This window comes from Melospiza melodia, chromosome 9, assembly GCF_035770615.1.
Source record: "Melospiza melodia melodia isolate bMelMel2 chromosome 9, bMelMel2.pri, whole genome shotgun sequence".
In the NCBI taxonomy this organism is placed as follows: domain Eukaryota; kingdom Metazoa; phylum Chordata; class Aves; order Passeriformes; family Passerellidae; genus Melospiza; species Melospiza melodia.
The window spans coordinates 16,548,828-16,567,565 of NC_086202.1; the positions used below are offsets into that span (position 1 = coordinate 16,548,828).

The 18,738-nt window shown below is 37.6% G+C and overlaps 1 protein-coding gene across 5 annotated transcripts in view; it reads right to left on the reverse strand.

The window, feature by feature from the left end:
* Nucleotides 1-8,871: 8,871 nt before the first annotated feature.
* The window catches only part of PCGF5 (polycomb group ring finger 5), a 65,758-nt gene continuing 55,891 nt past the window's right edge, over nt 8,872-18,738 (reverse strand). For all 5 annotated transcript variants that reach the window (XM_063163529.1, XM_063163531.1, XM_063163526.1 and 2 more), the window contains one exon: nt 8,872-18,180. In XM_063163529.1, the coding sequence (XP_063019599.1) occupies nt 18,133-18,180 (48 nt within the window). In that variant the 3' untranslated portion in view covers nt 8,872-18,132. The remainder of the gene's footprint in view (nt 18,181-18,738) is intronic.

An 18,738-nucleotide genomic window follows, 5' to 3' on the forward strand; every position in this document is an offset into this window, starting at 1 on the left:
TCCCCTTTCCCCTTCCCCAAGATTTCCAAATAACAAGCATTACCATTTCCCCAGCAGGCGCTCCAAGCCCACAGCATCATAAAGGCCAAGTGAGGCCATGGCATCTCTTCAGGAACTCAAGAGGAAATGAGACCCAAGACACCCACGAACTGGTAGAGTGTAGAAACTATTTCAGCCTGCTCCTGGGTTTAAAGAGTAAGCTGCCAGGACAAAAGGCTGTGGAAAATGTTCTCTCATAAAGACTCACAGTAAATGAGAGAGGTCAGCAGTGACAAAGCTGCTAAAGAGACAGTAACTGTAGCTAGTTAGATGGGCTGCTGTCTGGGTCTCTGACACCTAAGGATTTGTCTGGAAGGTATTTTAACTTTTCAGGGTCTTGTCATCCTTCCTTAGTAAGCTGAAGTAGTTCATACAACAAAAAGATGTTTCCCTTTCTTTTATTGTTAATGTCTTGAATACATCATTGTGTCCTCTTTCAGGTTTTTTTTTTAGAAAAAACAGGTGAAGGTAGGTAAAGGATAGAGCAGCAAAACCCTGCACATGCAGCATTAATGTGAACTTAAAATATTTTGCAGGTGGGTAATTATTTCTGTGCAAATTTTCTCATTTAAAATGTTTTAGCATTTGGAATGGCCAGTTCCCACTCTTTCTTAATGTATTTTTTTAGTTAATAACAAAAAGAATTTCTATTAGGGTCATTTTATCTTGTCATCTCCAAGTCAGCATCTATCTTCCTTTCTTAGCACATTTCTGTTCTTTCCCTGCTGGAGAAAAGCTGGTGGATTTGCATGCTATTTTCTCACTGACTCATTTTCCAAATATGGCCATTTAACAAATATTATTTCTGCAGGCAGCTATCCCCTTCAGAGCCTTCATAAAGGAAATTACTCAATCAATGAAGTTAATTTTCCCTCCCCCCTGAAGCAGCCACCCACCCCAGCAGATGTTAAGAAACAGACTAAAACAAAACTGGAAACCTACTCGGATCCAAACATCTCTTGCCAATATCCTCCTGCAGCTAAGGCTGAAATTAATACTTTGTCTACACTAGGAAGCACTGCAAGGAAAGAACGTGTTCTGCTTCTTTAATTAGCTGGCTGAAAGATTGATAAAGAGCAGTGATGAGCTCTGGTCCATTCTCACTGTGTTTAGACCCAACCCACTTCCATGATAAATACTGTTTTCATGTTGAAACAAATGCAAAGTTGACATAAAGTTCAGTTAATGATAAAGCCCAATGATGTGCACAGCAAAGATCACCACCATTCTAAAACTGCCTCAGCGGGACAGAAGGAACCAGTCCCATGCCTGCTTTCATCCCAGGAGGAATTCTGCACTGGAAACAAAGAGACTCACCTGGAGAGCTTGGGGAGACCCTGCAGCCTATGGATATTCCTGGGGAGACCCTCAAAGCCACTTGAGTGGGGTCTGTTTTTGCAAACCTGTGAGAAGTAATAATAGCATTGATGACAGGAATGAAATTCACAAAACACCTGCTCTCCTCTTCTGTTTTGGATAAGAGAAATTAAAGTCAGCACTGTATATACTAAAAAGGGGACCTTGGCATCTAATCTACTCTGATTTACATTAACTTGATGTTCACAGAGAAAGTGTAGAATTCAACTGAGAAAGTTCAGAATTAGGTGCTTGTACACAAGGATGTGCAATCTCCCTGATTTGAACATGTTGGCAAAGGCAGTGCAGAAATTGGCCCCAGTTTAAATTTCTGTGTGAATCACACTTGGGTAGAAGGGGCATAGATTTAGCGAGTGCATTAGCTGGTCTTACATAAAGTTTGGAAGAAAATAGAAAAATTAAGGCTTCAACTTAATGTTTAAGAAAAAACCAAAAAATGCAGGTGTTCTCAGGAACAATATCAAGACAATTTGGTAACAGCTTAAGCAAATCTCCATAGAGGCAGAAGGCACAGGGAGGCAAAGAAAACAAAAGCACCCAGTTAAGGAGAAGAGGATTTCATAGGAGAAACATGCATCAGAAATTAGTCAGAAATGCAATAATAATGTGGAGCATTTCTCCTTGCAGTATGCAGATTGTAATGGATGAAAGGTGGAAAGGAACTGGGACCATCAAGTCTAAGTCTATGATGTGAACTAAAACTGAGAGAAACACTGTAAATTGGAGAGCGAATGAAAGGAGAAACTGATTTAATTACCTACTGTTTAGCAGGATTTTAGATTAATATAATGCATTCTTAACTGAGTACTGCCACTGAGGGCACTTACAGAACAGCTCTGCTCATATACCCAGAACAATCCTCCTGTCTCTGCAGCATCCCGGCTCTCACCACCACGGGCCCAGCATGGCCTGTTTATGTTACAGGTGGCACAAGTTGAGAGACAAAATGAGCCCATTTCCCAGAATTTATCTCTCAGGAATCCTTGAGGGGCCGGCAAATCGACTTGCCCCATGATCCAGCGTAGGGCTGGGTAGGGATGCTGCAGATGTCCCAGGAACCTTCCTGTGAGTTTGTGGCACCGCAAGCAGGTGGGATGGGGATTTCCCAGAGTATGGGCTACTGGGGGACGATGTCCCATGCTTTGATGTTGTGTTAATAAGGAAGGGGTTGAGTACTAAGAGGACTTTGCATTCGTATCTGTGGCTGCTGGTTTGGCAGCAATTTCTATCCTGCTGGCACAATGGGCACTGGGAGAGCTGCTTGCAAAGAAATGAACCACTGTAATTTCAAGAAGAGCTGTTGCTGTTAAAAGGACAAAGGCAGGTTAATGACAAACAGAGGGAAATCTTCTCTAAGAAAATCTTATAAGTCAGTACCTGATTTGATGGGAGATCCAAGCTGGAAGGATGGAAGCAGTTTAACACAATGCAGCTGGCTTCTTACATGGGACTTTTGTGGAGAGCAAGCACAGCACTCACTGCTGCTGGGAAGTCAATGGCAAAAGCTTCTGCCTTCAGCAACCCATGGGCTGCTTCAACTGAATTGATAATAAAAGATGGTGGTCAGAATCTTTCTGTGATTTAAACAGATATCTGTGACATGTATCATATACCATGAACTTAAAATGCAGAGGTCCAGCACATTCATACCTACAGCTCAAGAATATGAGTAACTCTTCTGCTTATTGCTGGGCAGCAAAGCACCAGGTCAATTTACCTTTGTTTTTCTACATATCTACCTGCTATAAATGCCATAAAATTAGCACATTATAAATGCTATATATATAAAAATCAGAAGAGTCCAGCTCCAGCTGTGTCACATATTGAAAAGAACAAAGATTAAGTATATTGCTAGAAATATTTAGCACATAAGAGACTACAGCTGCAGAGCAGTGTTTGGTGTGTCATCCTGCCTGGGCATGGACTCTCTGTTTTACTAACACCAAGCTCCTGAAGATCAGGGCTGATGACAGACTGCACACAGATGGAGTTTCCAGACCTTCAGATAACTCTCTGCACCTCCTCCCCAGCAATCACATCTGATCTGCAGCAGCTGTCTCATGCATTTAAGCTCAGTTTTCAACCAACCCTGTAAAGGTGGTTACCTTTACAATTCAAAATCTTGACTTGGACACAACTGAGCCCAGGGAAAGGCTGCTCTGCACTGATAATTAACAGCAGTATATTAGATGCCAACTGCTTAGGGCTCAACAGGAAAAATGCTAAATACTAATGAACATGGAGAGCTTTTATAAAAACATTAACAAGCTTTTGGTTTTTTCCCTTTTTTCCTTGGCTTTTACTTTTATATACTTCAGCTATTAAAAAAAAAGTAATTTTTTTCTATTTAATAAGACATTTTCCATTCACAGAACCCTCTTTCTTTTGCTGTAGTTGTATTTGTCATATTTGTAGTCTCTCCACGCCACTGAAGTTCTCCCAGTGTAAGGGGGAAGCTTTGCCTTTTGGTCTTCCAGAACTGGGCTTTAATCATTAAATTTAGAAAAATAAAACGCCTAATGGGGCTTTTGGAAAATTGTCAAAAGGTACTTTTTCTTTGAATGCAAAGCACAAACTCTACATGGATTCCACCCTTGATGAAAGATCAGGGTGTGGGTGAAAGCTAAACAAGCCTTGATCCATCTGATTCTGAAGAACACCTGAGGAACTTTTCCTCCCACTCCTTGGGACAGACACCTGTCAGGGCTTTGTGTCCCACCTGAAACCTGGGTCTGGCATACATCCACAGGGCTTTGCTGAGGGCAACCAGCTGTGTGCTGGGCTGCTGCTCCCCATTCTTATTCAGAATTGCTTCAGCACCTGGGTGTTGCTGTCTTGCTCAGGTGTTTATGGAAGTCAGAAAAATATAACCACCTCCCTTTGTAAGTTTTGCAGAGACACAAGTGGAGCCTCCGAAATTGTCGCTTGGAAGGGATCAGTGACATTTTAAGCATTCTTAATGCAGCATTCTAAATTTTACTGATGCATGAGGAGAGAGGGATTCAGTTCAGCTTTGGGTCATCAAATTAAAAATGTTTATGTGCCTTGTGGTCTGCTGCACTAGAGGGGCTTGTATCTATAGGCTTTTAGAGATGATTATAATTGATCCCGTGCTGAAGTGGAAGAAAACACATTTGACTTACAGAGTCAATGGAAATAATCATCTCTGAGGACTACATTTGGATGAGTTCTCTGAGAAGCAGGTGACAACCCATGATGATGCTTTTGCTTTTGGGACATTCTATCTTTTCTTAGAAGCTATTAATATGAAGCACTGTCTAGTGCTTACTTTCCTGCAGAAACATTTGATTTACATTCACAAATGTGCACTCCTTACCACTATTCTTATTCCAGTGGTTCCTTGTGGGCAAACAAAAGCAGAGCAGATGATACAGCTGCTGCACCATAGGTGGTTTTCCTTCCCCATGACCTGTGTTCCCAAAGAGTTTAGCAACAAGAAATCTCTGAATCCAAAGCCTCAGTCTCAAGCTGATGGCCACAAGACCAACAAGCCTGTTTTCTATCAGAATTTCTGCCTGCAGTCCTATAGGAAGGCTCAGGGGTGCTCTTCTACTGATTTCCAGCTCTTAATGTTAGACTGCAAACAGTAGCTGAAGCTAAGTCTACACTTCCGAGTAGCAAAATGTGAGGACGTTTAGAAAACACAGTTTATCTGCTGGCTGTGTACTTTAACCTGGCAGCAGTTAAGAATCTGGGTGGTATTACAAATGTTTATTGGTGAAAGGTCCCCTACAGTATATTCCATATAACCCATGGACAGACACCTTGTCTACAGTGAACTGAGGGCAGCCTTGCTGGCAGTGCCTTGAGCTCTACAAGGATCCAAAGCCCACAGCCACTGCCTCTGTGCTGCCAGTTTCCTTGCACAGAGCTGCACATAGCTCAGACAGTCCTGCACCACTGCAGCTGTGGAGCTCGTGTCCAGCTGCCTGGCACACCCTTGTGTTGGTGTGCTGGGCAATTTCCTCCACATGGTGCTCTCTGGGATGTTACAGCCCTGGCAGTTCTTGTCATCACCTTCTGTTGTGCAATTGGGAGAGATAAGAATTACTGGAGCTGAAGACTGAATTTCTTAGGGCTATTCAAATCTGGTTTTAGCCAGCCTCCTCTCGTGACTAGCAGCAGATGACATCAGGATGAAAATTAGTGTACAGCCCTCTCCCTTAGGAAGACAAGTAGGTTCTCCTATCACATCCACCTCTTTCTCAAAATCTAGAAGATATTAGAAGGAACTCAGAACAATTTAGCTTTTTGTTGGCTTCTTTAAGCAGTGATTATTGTTGTTTCCCCATGATGGGAATTGAGACTATATTAAGGCTCATAAAGCATTTTACTCTAATTGTTTTACCTGAGAATTTGTTTGCCATAGAATAGTCTTGCCATAGAGAAGGAGCTGCAGGCAGAAATCAGTGTTTTGAGGCTGAATGTAGATGGTGGGCAGCTCACTGTGCAGTCACTGAAAGGTTTAATGGCACTTTTCTCCAAAGTCAGGGAACGGACCTGAATAGATTTAGGTGTGAATTCTGATTTCACATTGCTGTTACCTTGAACACTTCTCTTGCACTTAAATTACTTTATTGGGACGAGCTGCTCTATTCTACTTTTACCTATGGCCGCGTTGCCATAGCACAGTCACTCCACATGTGTATGTTTTAAATACATAACCTACAAAGCCCTTTGGGTTGCTTTGAAAGGCTAGGCATCTATTTTCCAAGTGATTTTCTTGTTTTAAATACAACCTGTAAAACAAATGCAACCAGCAGGCCAGTTTGTATTTTCACAACACCACAAACCTATGGACGTGTCTTGCATGTTACACATGTGAGTATTCTTTCAGCACAAGCCTTTATAGGATCAGGAATCTACATAACACATGTTTGGTTTCATGCTGTCATTATGATGTGACACAACACCTTGTTTTTATAGCAAGTACAGAAAATTAAACTATAACACCCCTAGGTCAAAATCAACAGAGCAGATTTTTTTCCTTCATAGTATCACTTCTTTAAATAAGCTATACTAGCGTAATTTATGTATTTATTTTTATATGAACAAAAATTTTGATTAGCAAACATTTATGATTTTTTATGTCTCTGAATAAATTTTTTTTAAAAAAGTTAAATTACATGGGCTATGCTTTGAACATGCATTCATCCACTCAAAGTATTAGCCAGAGAGCTCTTTTATAGTAATTTTTCCAAATAATTTAAAACCAAGTTGCATATTGCTTACCTCAAGCCCTGCAGTATTTTTTTTGCTTATTTATATGGTACTCTGGGAAAATCTTTCAGTCTAAGAAGAAAAATTCTGGCAATCAGCAGAACACAGAAACAGGGGTAGGCTGACTGCTGAAAGTTACAGAACTATTCAGCAGTACAGACCCATGCCATTTTCTTCTCTTGTTCGAGGGGAAAAAGCAGGGGAAAAAGTCAAGGAGGAAGAAAAAACTTGGAGGGCAAGATATGAGGGACATGGCATGGGTGCTCAAAAAAAAAAAAAAAAAAAAAAAAGAAAAAAATCTTTCCCTAAGTCAAAGCCATGCAAAGGCATGGCATGCCATCCAGGGCAGGGACAAGCACCAAAGATTCCTCTATTGGTTCCCTTTGAAATCACAAGATTCCTTTTCCCTTCCCAAAAGGAAATTTCTTTTCCTTTCGGGAAGGGAAAAGGAATCTTGAGAATTTGAAAAAAAAGGCTTACAAACACTCTGGAAAGGAGATAGGATCAAATGAAATGCAATTGAAAAAACCTCAACCTTTTATGAATTGTGGATGCAGCAAATTCATTCTTCCCAAATGAAGATGTTGGAAGTGTGCCACTGGAACAAGGTGCTCATATTACATACTGCCAGCACATTTCTGTTGCTCTAATGAAACCTAAATTATGAAATCACTTTTCTTCTGAAAAACATTACTCTTACCTATAATGACATTGCATTGCATATCCTCCTCCAGAATAAGAGAGGGAAAAATAATTAGGGTAGAAAGCAGTGTGAATCATAGTTCCAACAGGGATATTCATGTGCTTCACTCTTGATGTAAACAGCTGTTTGTATTTCACCTAACTTCCTCCTTCTATAAAACATAATACAGCCTTATGACTTATCAGGCATTTGTTACTATTCTTATGCATGAGGTTCCCCCCCCCCCCCCCCCCCCACACAATGGTTCTCTTTTTAGCTACCTGAAACAAAGTAATTATTTAGAATAATTTAATCACTGCATTTTAAATGGAAATCTTCCTTGAGGAAAAGTTTGCTATTTAGGAGTAGAATTTTGCACTTCTATGCAATTCAATTTCTGTTTAATAAATAATGATATGACATTATGTAGAAGCATTATGTAGAGTTTGGCTTTTTCTTTTCACTGAGTGACCTTAAATCTCAGGAACACTTTTAGAAGAAGGGAAAGTATTAATTTATGACCTTTGACAAATCTGGAGGTCAAATATCCCATGTGAAAAAGGTCCAAAGAAAGCTACTGAGGCTGCACTGCTTCACCTGCACAGGGTACTGAGCAGCCAGTGGCGCCACAGCTGCTCTCAGCCTGTTAACAGACAATTAAAAAATTGCAACTAACAAATCCTATTTAATCATACGCATGTATTGCAATGTGCTGCATTTCACATTTTGTGCTCATGAGCAATTGTTTTTTTCCTGCTAACATGTAGAAGGATTTTACAAGAAGATACAGGATGTACTTTGTCCCAGATCATTTTACTCCAATCAGCATTCCTTTCTATTATTTCCAAATCTGAGCCACATCTCACAACTCAGAGGTGGTGTTGCAGACAAAAGGTCCCAGTTGTCTTGAAAACAGGGTTCCCTACATTGTTTTTCTTTGCAGTAATTCCGTATATAGTGTGAATAATGCTACTTCATACCAAGGGCTCACTTGTAAGGATATCCTCTATCTTCCAATTTGCATGCACATTTATTTTACACTACCTTAGAGTTAAAACAACTCAACAACATAATAAAGCTAAGTGCACAGAATAATAAATACTACTGAAACCATATTAACTCAGAAAAACATCAAAAAGGGAGAGAAGAAAAAGCACTGAAATTAGGTTTAAAAAAAGTTGCAGAATCTCTATGAGATTGCTCTTTCTTTTTTTCTTTTCTTTTTTTAAAAAAGCCTCAAGCACACAGTCACACTGTAACTTACCTGGTTATATTTTACAAATGGGGTCCCAATTCCAGACAACTTTAATGTTAGGCAGAACTCTGCACCTGTGAAAATGAACAGTAGCCCTCTATGACATTAACTAGAATAAAATCAGGCCATGAAAAAGCTTCTGTTTTTTCTATAATGAATAATATTACTGCATTCTGTTTTCTACTCACACTTCTGTGAGATGACAGTATGCTTGCATGATTAAGATATAAAGCTAGCAAATGTTTTAATTCAAATATTATTACAAATGACAAAGAAGTCAGATAAAACCAGAGATTTTTTTATTGCACAAAATAAATTATATAGAAACAATGCAACAAAACAACTCGTATTGTAGGCTGCACAACAGATGTTACAACATGAATATATTTATTGCTTTGAGAAAGGAGCAATTCAGTGCTTGTAAGCAGATTAGTTATACTTCTTGCTCATCTAGATTTTTCATAAAATTAATCCAGCTGGGCTAGAGGCATCTTGCAGCATACAGGTCAGGCCAAATTGTTGTTTGTTATCATCCATTATAAAGGTGCTGTAAACCCTCTTGACATTAGCATGGAACACCAATTTAGCATCACCAGTACTGAGCCATACAGGTAGTTCACTGTTAGAAACATCATTACATATCTGATACATTTATACACAAGTCCTAGAGGCCCACTCACAGGCTTTGCATGAGCTGTTGTTTCAAAATAAATCTTGCTTACAAATGTGGATGCAGATTTGAACAGGCTTCACTCTACATCAAGAGACACGACCACGAGGTTTTGCCAAAAAACCCCAAGTACAGCACTTGCTGTCCCTAAATGGAAAATTGATCACTAGGGCTGACTCAGTTATAAGTGTCTCACTTTTTCTAGGGCCACACTCAGATTCCAGATGAAAAAACTCCTCACATTCCTTTGGTAGAACTGGGTGAAATTTACAGTGCTTTTTAAAAGTACTTCAAAACACAACATATTTGGTTCTTCAAAAGATACAAGCATGCAGCACTGGTACTGCACTCAGATCACATGGATTTTAAACTGCTACTTTGTGGACCCTGAGATGTTCACCCTAATGAATTACTACAGAAATCAGCTCTTAACAAAAATTATAAAAATGGGCAATGTTCATGTAATAAAACATATCAAATCCTGATCAACTGCAGATCTTTGCAAAGCATGAATATAAATGAGAGAATGCCATTCCAAATGTTTATAATCTGAGTCAAATTCTCCCCCAGTTTGTCAAAGACACAAGTATTTACTCAGTTGAGTTCCTACCAATGAATTCTACTGCTAGTGTACACATTATTGCAAAACTTACTCATGAGAAGGTTAATATAATAAGAGTAAATTTAAGCAATATTAGTCACCCAAGAAAGGAAATTAAGTGAGGAAGTGGGAAGCCTGGCTCATTTCAAGTCTCAGCTACAAGGATAATTATAGAAAGTCACTCCACTGAGGTCAAGCTGGAGAACTTAACTGAACATCAGGCCCATGAAGTATATCTCTGTAGAATCCCACTGAAATAAGTAAAGAGATTTTGGATTGTACACTAATATGTACACAAACAAATATGGTTGTCACTCTTTACTATACTTTAATAGAATTCTTTACGTATTTTTTCTTCCCTGAAACTGTGTTAATGCATTATGATGAATCAAAACACAGTTGAAAGTAAGGTTTCAAATAGCTGCAAAATATTATCAGAAGTGAATTATTCTGAATTTTAAAAAATAGTATTAGCCCAAATTCTCAGCATCTTTAGTGATGCCCTCACATTCCATGCACGTACCCAGCAGCAGTTTCCTTTGAAGGAAGGTGAGTATTAAACTTGACTAATCTTGCACACTTTTTCATCGAGGGGACTCTTCATGAAACACTGTATGTAAAATTCTGTCATCTTATAAAAAATGTTAGTAACATAGTAAGATTCAACTAAACAGCCAGATATACCCTGAAATGTCCATTGAAACACATGCAGCACAAAAAATGATTAGCATTTTTTATACTTATTATGAAGTAGAAAAGTTATAAGGCAGGATGAAGCTAATATCAAAGATGAAAAAACAGCACCACAAGCCTGTGTTTTGCAATTTCTTTCTGGTTGGACACAATGTATTATCATAGTCAGATACAACTGATTAATGTGAGAAATGCATTTAGCCCAGCTGTACTAACTATACAGCTTCACACAGAATAAACATTCCATAAATCAAAAGAAATTGCATTTGAGCACAAAAAATAAAAAATAAGTAAGTGATTCTCTAAGCAGCATTTTGTTTTCTTCTTTTTTTTCCAAAACATTAACATAGATAGATATTGGACTGATTAAATATCTACAAGTGCTTTTCCTTTACAAAAATACATATATTCGTAAGAGTAGGATAGACTGTCATTAACAATGACCTGTGTTTTTTTCACTTCAATTTGAATGATTTATAAGCTAAATTTTACAACCACAAAAAGGTTTATTTGTAATAGGATGTTATCACTTTTGACAAAAAGCTTAAAACATTTCATATTTTAAAACAAATTAGCAACGTAAGATCACAATATGTTCTATGAGCTCCTAAGTACTGTGAGGGCTGCTTTATTAAAAACTGGTAACTACTGATCAAATGCAAGGAAGCATTAGAACATTATTACTGCTCACCATAGGCTCCTTTCTTTTTACTTGGATCACAGCTTATATAAGGACACTTAGGCCCCCAACCCCAAAAAATCCATTGAGAGTAACTCTATATCATCTATTCAGTAGCCTGGAACATCCAACAATTCAGGCTTTGCATTAATTTAAAAAAATGCAAAATATTTTCCTTTTGATAGTTAAGTCTGCAATAAGGGAAAAAATGATGCATTGCTTCATGTTTGTCTAAGAAGCTTCTATTTGAGAAAAAAATATGATCAGTAAGTATTAGAATGAAATCTTTCAGTCAGCTAAATAATTATATTGACCTATTACTTTCCAGTTTAGTTACCCACTATCCTGGAAAGGGAAATCAAGATAATTTGGATTTTTTTATTCTCTCTGTTTTATACTTCACAAGTAAAATAATCACTTCTTACTAATCAATGGTCTCACATCAAGGACAGCAATGCCATTTGCTAAAAAAATAGCTATAAAAATCTGTAAAACATACTTAATATCTTCTCATTATCCTCCAAATCAGTCCTTTCCACCCTCCAAAATATCACTGAACTACAACTAGAAACCCCAAAAGTAGCTTGGTGACTATTTTGTGCTTTGGAAGGTTTACAGGATTGACAGCACACTGAGTTTTTTGTTAGTTCACAGGCCAGGTATAGCAGACACATCAGTAAATGCAAGCCTTTGTGCTTTTCCTCAGGAGCATGAGCTGGGACTCAGAGCTACTCTATGTCTGTTGACTAAACCTCAATGCTATTCCTGTTGTTTCTTTCATTTCTAATTTGTTTTGGAAACTGCTAGGTGTGCCTAACCCTTCAGCTTGGTGACACAGACAATTACCACTGGTTCAGCTCTGCTTGACTGACTCCAGGTACCTCTTGACATTTTAGGCACTCCAGGAAAGTGTCAATGTCATATTCCAAGTTCACTTCTGGGTGGCATTACCTTTGGTATTAAATAGGTCCCTTAAAACTATCAGGCAATCAGATTATCCATAAAAATAGTTTATTTTTAAAAACCCCTAGTTTTTAAGAACAAACTAAGCATCTGACAACAAAGACTAATTTTAAATCACTAAGTGTGTGATATTTTTTCAGTAAAAATGGAGCATGTTTCATTTTACCACAACAAAATTCAGGAGGCAACAAGAACAATATCTACCACACTCAATATAATACAAAACTGAATTTTAAGAGTAGAATACCATTATAAAATATGTGCCTTGCACTTTGACAATAACCATCTTCATTACAACTTCATTTGTAATAAAACCCTCAGTATGTTAACTAGCAGCAAAACCATTTTACTGTGCAGCTATTTTGTATATTGTAGAGTAACCTTCTCTCAACTCTTTGCTTTACACTGTCATAAGGAAAAAGGAAAATGCACAGTAGCTACTTCTGTTCACCTCATCCTGTCAACTGTCAGCCGTGTTAGAAGCATGTCCTAAAAATACATGTAGAAGTTACTTCAAAGAAGAGGACCTAATGGTTCAGAAAAGCAAGCAAAGTCAAACCAATGCCTATCTTTGGTTAAAATGAATGTAACAGCAAAATCTACTGCTCTACAGACATCTCTCATTCCAGAATTTCTCCTCCATCCTGATCTTACCAAACTTTGTCTCCTTCTGCAAATACAAAAGATAGCCTGGACATTTCTACCCACGTAAAGAGCTCCTCTGCTTCACTGCCCTCCAGGACCACAGAGACCTAAGTTAAAAAAAAGCTACCCAAATGCAAAAGATTTATGGCACATACCTTGGATAGAAGGATCTTTTGGGAATTAATTAATTAAATAATTTCCTATTCTGCAACCTAAGGTTTTAATCTGACCTACAGACAGTGCAGACAGAAGGTAGAAAAGATCAGTAGGTACATCTCCTTATGAAAAAAAAATTTAAATATTGCAGGATCATCTTTTGAAGGACATTCCTGCAAGGGATGTTTCAGCTCAGGTCTGAAGGTCAGACAACCCCTATGTGACAAAATTAGAGGTAAATGTGCAGTTGGAAGTTTTCACATTTCCTTCAGGTGAATCAATTCCCTCATGTTTTGGAACTCATCCTGGAACACACTCCAGTAGGCTACAATCCCTCCTCAAAGAAGTGTTTTTAGCTGAAACCTGTATAGAAGCATAACCTTGCTCAAATTGACTGTGAAGGATTGAAAATGCAGAGCTGTGAAAACTGCTGAAATCCATGAGAACTGTCTGATAAATGCAACCTGACTGACACCTCACGCGCAATTTCACCTTTATAAGTCCTTAATGTTCTGACTTTTGGGCAGGAAATGGGATGCAGTATGGGAATGGTCAAAAGATGTCTAAGAACGTAGAATTAATTACTGGAGAGAGGGTGCTTGTTTAGACATTTTAACTGAGAAAAATAAGAAGTCAACAGAGCCTAAAGTAAAACGAGAAAGGAATATGCAGCATGATATATGCATTTTTAGAGGAAGCTAAGAGATGCTTTCAATCTGCCAGATTAAGAGAAGTAACTGGACCAAACTCTTGGATAAGGATGTAAGCCTTAATTGCCTTTGCACTTTTCCAGAACAAAAATGAGTTTGATCAGTGAATCAAGAATAATTTTTTTCTGGTCAGTGAATAAATACCTCTTGTCTGCAGTTATTTGAAAAAGTAAAAAACCAACAAAGAATTCAACTCAGTGATTAGTTCAATTAAAGGACTAAGCCATGGCCTATTTTTTTTTAAACAGCAGGGAAGAAAAATTGTTTACTTCTCTCACTAAGTCATGTACACCAGTTATTCATGGGAGAGATGAGATGGAACTCTGGACCATTATTTTGTCTGCAGTAAGAGCCTAGCTTATATCTAAATGGAATGAGATAGGATCAGTCTCTTTTCTCCTGCAGACACACTAGAACTGTTTGTGATAAGAGCAGAAAAGTCAAGTTGTTGGAACCTATGGAGACAAAAAGACGAAGATCCAGAATTAAAGGGTTCCTCATGCAGAAAATGAAATATTTTCAACATAAAAGTACTTATTTTAATATAATTTCTATTGAGAAAGGCTGGTTTTAATTTAAACTATCTAAAAGAACACATTTATTTTTATCCTCTTTTCCCATGAAAGCTTCTCAATACAGTATGCTTATGATATATTCTTGCTGAAAATATTAAGACCATAGATAAAATTGAGAAGCAAATATTACCCTGTCAAATGAAAATAATGGGCTTAAAAGGTATTCTATATTAATAATCAGGCACTTCACTTTGTGTAACATTTTCAGTAAAGTCAAGATAATACTTGTGTAACTTTTTTTTGCATAACTGCAAGCTGGCTGAGTATGCACAATATTCTTCTTGCACTGCACACTCCTAGGACCCAAATCCCCAAAGCTTTCATGTGAACAATACCAACTATAGAGATGAGTCACTTCAGTTATTGCAGCAATCTTATCTGGTATTTCATGAAAAAATTCCTTCACAGGACTAGGTCCTTAGCTACCAGGAATGTAGTAATGCATCATGGAAGATATATTTACTGATTAATCATCTAATTCCATATTGTTTGAGATATTACAGATCTTGTTTCTAAATTCTAGCTGATGGCTTGTTACTTGATAAATGCAGCAACCAGCTATGCTCAAAAAAAAGTTGTTTATGATTTTCATTAATGAGCTTTTCACTTCTAGGGGAAAAAAATCCAAGCAGCACCAAATGTGCTAAATAAGGGACAGCAAGGTTAGGTAGTAGTGCAGAATTTTTTAGGTCCCTCTGCAGTTAGATACTGCTAATATGGAAAAGTCATAGAAACACAGTGGCAGCAACACTTATTTTATATTCCTATGTTTTACAAGGATGCAGTGGTGACACCTTGTCATGGAAATGCTCAGAATGTGTGACTTTATCCAGGCATCAGTTCTAGCATGGCATATGGTGCAGTCTGAAGGGAATGCCTAGGTACTCATTTCAATTTACCCCATCTTTGGCACACAGGAATCTGCACATGCATTCTCATATTCCTATAGTGCTCAGATACTCTTAATTGGCACAAATAAATAAATCTGTGTATCTGCAGAGGCATGGCACATATGTACTATATGAGTGAAAATTTGCTGTAAAGAAGGCAGTGCCTGTGTTGAACAAGCTGCCCACTTAAGATATGTATTTCACTGGCACTTTACTTTTAAAAAAATGATTAAACTATAGCAGCACTCAGGCACCATGCCATCAAATCAGAAATGCAGAAAGTGTAGGTGGTTAGTTCATGCATTTAATGCCGCCATTCGCAGCTGGGAACGTCGGTTCAGATCTGTCAGTATTTTCCATGCTCAAAATGAAGATTTGCCTTCTGTAATCTAGCTTTAACTTGCATCAAGAAAATACCAGGAATCAAAACCAATGTCCATCTCTGATTGAGAAAACTCATGATTCTCTGAATTATGAATATAGGAAGTTATCAAACAGTCAAAAAAGCTTCTATTAGTTGCCATTCCACCGCCAAGGTAAAATAGTGCTAATTCCAAGGGTCCTGTTAGGTGGATGGATTAAAACTTGTGTGTTCCCGTCTTTTTACAACAAGTCTGTTCAAATTTTTTCAAAACAGCAAACACAATTGTTGAGAAAAAATTGTGCTGTGAACCAAGCAGAAATTATGCTTAAGCATCCTAGCATTAGTTTTGGGAAACTGAAACAGGTGTTTTATGTCAAGCAAATTTACAGTGAAAATTCTGGTATAAAAACACATGAAATACATAAAAATTTTAAGGTGTAATTGGTATGTGCATGTAAATATTTACAAATCATATCCTATTTCTACTGTACAAAACAACTGTATATAATAAAGAGAAGAATGATTTTCAATCAGAAAGCATGCTCTGCTCTTCCAAGCTGCTCCATGAGGTGGACTTCTTTATACAAGAAGAATCTATTTTTCCCGAGAGACTCTGCAGAGAAGGGCCCTCCCTACAAGGAGCATCTTCTTTCTGTCAGGTAGTGCATCACAGGCTGGGTGGGCAGCAGGATGTCTGCTCCCTGCAGCCAGCACGTCCCCCCTGCCTGTTTCTGGGCAAAGCAGGGCCTGTGCTGGCCAGCACACTGCAGAAAGGGGCAGCAGCTTCTTGCTAAACATCTTCCTTCCCCAGTTCCACTGGCATTCCACAATATGTGCAACCTTGACCTGTAATGGCAGGGTTCCTTAGCAGACTGCTATTGACAGCATCTTGATTTCTGCATGTCATATGGGCTTTGGAGTGCAGTGGTAGGATTCAACCCAACTTCATGGGATTCCTCAAGTCACCAATGTTAGAATGCTTAACAACATGAAAGGGGACAGACCTAATCCACAATCTGCTTATTTCTCCTACAGAACATACTACTGAACATGAACATAAACTTACAAAGCCTTACATCTATCTTTTGTATTTGATCCCAAGAAAGATTTTTCACTTTGTCTATCTAAGAATGATCAGTTCACTCTACAGTAGCTTGTGAAAAATTGATTTGGTTCCTTTTTGCTGTATGCAAAAGGCATAAGGAAAGTAAATAGCTATCTACAACACTAGCAGGCATGTACTAAGTAGAAGTTACATAACATGACTGAACTATAAGTATCTCCAGAGAATCTGATCAGAAAAACTCAACTGACTTTTAAGCAAAGACAACAGAAGACAGAAAACATAAACATTGCTACGCTCCCTGCAACATTACCAAAAACCCCAAGGAACATCCCATACTAGAACCAATATGCTTGTAATACCTAAGGCAACAATCACTTTTTATCCAGCACAACCAGGTCTTAGGAAAAAAAGATGACCTGAAGAATTATTTTGGTCAGACTGCTAATCTTCAGTATTGCATTACCTCTAATTTTATGGAAATAGTTTTATGATGTGACTTAACTAATGAAAATTTCTGTAATGAATTCTAAACTCCAGATAGTCACAAGAGATACAGTAATGTCATTAAAGCTATATATTTTTTGTCTTAGTATATTATAGACCTCTATTCAATCTTAAAAGAAAATATTTATTATGAAAAGTAGTAATTATGAAAAATTTTGCCTTGGCCATAATTTTGTAGAGGAATTTAGTTGTTCCATAGACATTTGTATTATTTTACCTTCATTTTATGGAGGTTTTATTAGAAGAAATGTAATCTGACCAGAAGCCATTTTTCCAAAAATAGCTAGTATCCCAAATTCCAAACTTCAGGGAAACCATGGAAAGTGCAATCACAAAGGCTACAATGCTTTCAAGCAATATTAGCAATTTTAAGATTTAAAATTAGTATTTTGAATTACCATGTTCTACACCTCTTGTTCAGTGTAATTAATCTTCATTCACTGCAAAAGGACTGTTGCACACTCATGAGTGAGCTATACCTGGACCCATGAGAACCTTATCAAGGAAAAGGTAGTGGCCTAATCACCACTTTTCTAAATATATTTTCTGTACAAAATATTGTCAAGGTATAATCCTTAGTTATTTTACAGTACTCTATGATTTAAACAACAATATTCAGTAAAGTAGCAAGTGTGTGAAACTGCAACACCACATGAATGAGCACTCTGCCATTTTGCTAGTGTAATTAATAGTAGGACCAGAAAAGTTTTCTAACACGCAAGCAAAAATATTCCATAGGTTTTGATCTTGACTGTACACTTCATGATTTTGGCTATGATTTGCAGCACACTCTTAAGATACACAAATATCTTATGCACATTTCAGTAGCAGAATGGCACTTGGCTTGCTCTAATAGAAACAACAGAGATGCAACTGACAATTTTAAGAAAGACAATGTCCTTATTTGCATGCTGAAATTCTGGCTGTGTCCCCCCAATCCAGGCACATCCATTCATTGTGCAATCTGTCGATGGGTAAACAAATAGTGCAGGATTCATCTCAGTGGGATCTGGCCCTTTGGTCTAACCGAAGTCAATTCTAGGTCGATACTGAAGTACCATAGGGTAAGACTGAAAACAAGCAAGGGAAAAACAACAACAAAAACAGACAAGAAAGCATGAAGACATGATTCATAAACAATACAAAGAAAATGCAATAAAGGCTACCTTAAGAATAGCCAAATCTTATCTCTAAGACAGATGTATATGACAATGTTAAATTCATCCCTGTACTTCAAATCTATTAGCTATTTGTCACTGATATACAGTTTCTGTATCTGCTTTTATATATTTCAATATTTATGTTTTATTATATTTATACTTGGGAGTGCTCAAACAAGTCTGTTTTCTGTGTTGCTGTGTTTGATAAAAAGCAATCTTGACATTTTATACTTTCTAAACCAAAGTATATTTACAGGTGATGTACTTGGAAATTTATATATACAGAGGTTCCATAGCTAGACTATAAAAAAAGGTCAAATTGCTGTCAGCTGTTTTTCTGAGAGATGACCTTCTCCCCAGATCCAAACTCCTTAACCTCACATCTAGTGATAAGTTTTTATTGATTCCTACTGAAAAAAAAAAAACAAAACAACAAAGCAAACAAAAAAAAAAGGCAAATCAACCTCT